The following is a 3,310-nucleotide window of genomic DNA, read 5'->3' as shown; positions in this document are numbered from 1 at the left end:
GTGGTGGCAGCGGTGTGGTGGTGGTGGTGGAGGTGGTGTGGTGGGGGAGGTGGTGGCGGGGTAGTGGTGACAGTGCCGGTGGGGTGATGGTAGTTCATGATTTTTTTTTTTTTTTTTTTTTCTTTAAGAATATATCTAATATAATCATTTTATAATTAATGGCTAATTAAAATAATATTAATTTCCTAAAATAATTATTGTCAGCTCTTGAATTAGATAATAAGGTCACGAGTAATGGTAGTATATTGTTCCTCGTTTACCATGAGTATTTAAACACTACTGTGTATCTATCTATCTATCTCTATATATATATATATATATATATATATATATATATGAATAATTGTTATTAATTTTTTTTTGGGCAGGTAAAGGAGGAGCATTTGTTTGTTGGTCACATGAACATCTTTTCCAAATCCGCCTTTCTTCCGGTGGATCTAAGGTCAACGCCTACAGAGAGACAGGGAGATGATGGCAGCACAGTCAAGTATCAGGCTCCAGGTGATACCAGTTATGACCGCAACACCGAATTAAAAGCTTTTGATGATACAAAAGCTGGTGTCAAGGGACTTGTAGATGCTGGTTTGACAAAAATCCCACCAATATTTATCCAAAAACCTCATACCCAACTTGGCGACAACTCTAAGTACAGTATTCCAGTTATTGATCTTGAAGGTGTCAGCAGAGATGCAACCAAACGCAGAGAGACCATCGGAGAAATCATGGAGGCTGCTGAAAAGTGGGGTTTCTTTCAGGTTGTCAATCATGGAATTCCAGTGAGTGTTTTGGATGAAATGATAGATGGGATATGCAGATTTCATGAGCAAGACGTTGTGGAGAAGAAAAAGTTTTACACAAGGGATGTCAAGAAAAAAGTGTTGTATATGTCCAATTTTCTTCTCTATAGTTCGCCGGCTGCTGATTGGAAGGACACCTTTTATTGCGCCATGGCTCCTCATCCTCCGGACCGCAATGAATTACCTGCAGTTTGCAGGTACGATCGTTAGTAACTCAATTCATTACTCAAAATGAAATAAAATAGTATTTAATTGAAGAATTTCTGGGCATTCTGCAAGATCCATTGATTCTAGAAATTCTTGTGTGCTTGTTATGAAATCATACATCCACCATTTTAAGCTTCATGTTACTTCCTCCAAATAGACATGTCAGATTCGGGACATCCCAATTGGATTAAATGGGATGACTGCAATCCAACCATAAATTAGTGTAATTGATATTATTAATTTGAATTTCTCAAAAACACACTTCACGTTATAACTTTGTAATGATTCAACTAGTCTTTCTTGGAGAAAAAAGTTTTACTTGTAGAAAAACAATATAGGGGAAATCAGAAACATACCTAAAAACCCATAGCTATTAAGCATCATCAGAGTTCATTGGGATAAATATGTTTATGGTTGGTGGAATACACAATTTATGTCAGTTTTAAGTTATTTTTTTGAATTTCTTTTACATTCATAGTGCTTGCAAAATCAGAGTTCATTCTCGTTCTGTTAATCAAATAAATTTTGTAGTGAAAGTTTTAAAGAAACTTACTTGGTAGTAGTTCTTAAAGGTCATGAAGTGATCAAAATTACTCTGTTCTGTCTACATTCTGAAGCCTCAACCTTGCCAATGACCAACTCACGTGGCGACAAACTCAAAACACTAAAAAGGCTACATGAAGAAAGACGGAATTAAAATTGAGTACATAGCATTTTGCAATGTATATATATATAATCCCAAAAACAGACTTATAGACTTTATATGCAACTGGCAAAACTTAATTAGCTAGAAAGTGTTATCCATTTAGAATCATTCAGAAAATTTAGCAGCCAATTAAGAGAGCTTGGCACTAGTTAAATTAAAGATCCATTATACAGTGAGCTTGTTTTAAAGCAAACTGATCAACTAGTAAATATCCTCCTTTTTATTTGTAGGCTTTGTTATAAAATCCTACGTTTATTGTAATTTTTGCTGTGAGTAGATGCTCTGCTGTTTGTTCTGCACAAAACATACCTCAAAAGACACATGTTGTGGTTTTGTAGCATTTTTGTTCTGTCACTTATTACACAATACTCTCTAATGGCAATTGCTTTATTTGCCAGTTGAACATTTATAACTGTCTATATGATGTGTTTTAAACAACTTGACAGTGATATAATGATTGATTACTCAAAGCAAGTAATGAGTTTGGGACACACTGTTCTTGAACTAATATCGGAGGCCCTTGGACTCAACCCCAACCATTTGAAAGACGTGGATTGTGCTGAGCAGTTCGTCCTACTCGGTCATTATTATCCTGTGTGTCCTGAACCAGAACTAACTTTGGGTACTAGCAGCCACACTGACACTACATTCCTCACCATACTTCTACAAGACCAGGTAGGTGGCCTCCAAGTTCTTCAGGAGAATCAGTGGGTTGATGTTCCCCCAAAGCGTGGTGCTCTAGTAGTCAATATTGGAGATTTTTTGCAGGTCGGTAATCTATGTTAAGTTTTGCTTACAAAAAAAAGTGATGACGCAAATTTAAATATGCATTCAGGTAAAAAGTGAATCACATTGATTTATTTTATTTATGTTTTGTTTTGGGTAGCTCATCACTAATGACAGGCTTAAGAGTGTGCATCACAGAGTAGTGGCGAGAAATGTAGAACCAAGAATTTCAGTTGCATCTCTGTTCAGACCACCAATCAGGAGAGGAAGTTCCTCAAGTGTTTATGGACCAATCAAGGAGTTGATATCGGAGGAAAACCCCCAAATATACCGTGAAACCTCTATAGAAGAGTTTCACTCTCACCTTTCCTCGAAAGGGAAGGATGGAGTTTCTTCATTGCTGCATTTTAAGTTGTGAATTGGTGATGCTTTGTTTCGTGTTGAAATATTTGAGCTTTTGCTGATGGTGTTTAAACAATGTCCTGCTTTGCTATAACTGTCATTTGCTTATAGGGCTAAAATATAAACTCTCACCATTCCTCAAAAGGGAAGAATTGAGTTTCTTCATTGCTGCGTTTTAAGTTGTGAATTGGTGATGCTTTGTTTCGTGTTGAAATATTTCAGCTTTCTCTGATGGTGTTTGAACAATGTCTTGCTTTGCCATGACTGTCATTTGCTTATAGGGCAAAAATATAAACTCTCACCGTTCCTCGAAAGGGAAGGATGGAGTTTCTTCATTGCTGCATTTTAAGTTGTGAATTGGTGATGTTTTGTTTTATGTTGAAATATTTGAGCTTTGGCTGATGGTGTTTAAACAATGTCCTGCTTTGCCATGACTGTCATTTGCTTATAGGGCTAAAGTTTAAAACCCCCC

At 36.5% G+C, this 3,310-nt stretch overlaps 1 protein-coding gene across 1 annotated transcript; it reads left to right on the top strand.

Moving 5' to 3' along the window:
- Positions 1-343: 343 nt before the first annotated feature.
- Positions 344-3,084, top strand: LOC132297293 (1-aminocyclopropane-1-carboxylate oxidase homolog 1-like). The gene is made up of 3 exons (XM_059794908.1): positions 344-994; positions 2,157-2,478; positions 2,597-3,084. The coding sequence occupies exons 1-3, from the start codon at positions 399-401 to the stop codon at positions 2,852-2,854; spliced, it is 1,176 nt and encodes a 391-aa protein (XP_059650891.1). The 5' UTR covers positions 344-398; the 3' UTR covers positions 2,855-3,084.
- The last annotated feature ends 226 nt before the right edge of the window (positions 3,085-3,310 follow it).

The sequence above is a fragment of the Cornus florida genome, unplaced genomic scaffold (assembly GCF_030987335.1).
Source record: "Cornus florida cultivar Cherokee Brave unplaced genomic scaffold, ASM3098733v1 CherokeeBrave_3.0.0_Hap2_Chr01, whole genome shotgun sequence".
NCBI lineage: Eukaryota > Viridiplantae > Streptophyta > Magnoliopsida > Cornales > Cornaceae > Cornus > Cornus florida.
Note: the sequence above shows the minus strand (reverse complement) of the source record. Positions and strands in the feature narration are given on the sequence as shown.

Excerpts from the sequence above, each read along its gene's own strand:
- LOC132297293 (XM_059794908.1), top strand. The coding sequence starts at position 399 with ATGAACATCTTTTCCAAATCCGCCTTTCTTCCGGTGGATCTAAGGTCA. Across the intron at positions 995-2,156 it reads GAATTACCTGCAGTTTGCAG|TGATATAATGATTGATTACT; the intron begins GTACGATCGTTA and ends ACAACTTGACAG. Across the intron at positions 2,479-2,596 it reads ATATTGGAGATTTTTTGCAG|CTCATCACTAATGACAGGCT; the intron begins GTCGGTAATCTA and ends TGTTTTGGGTAG.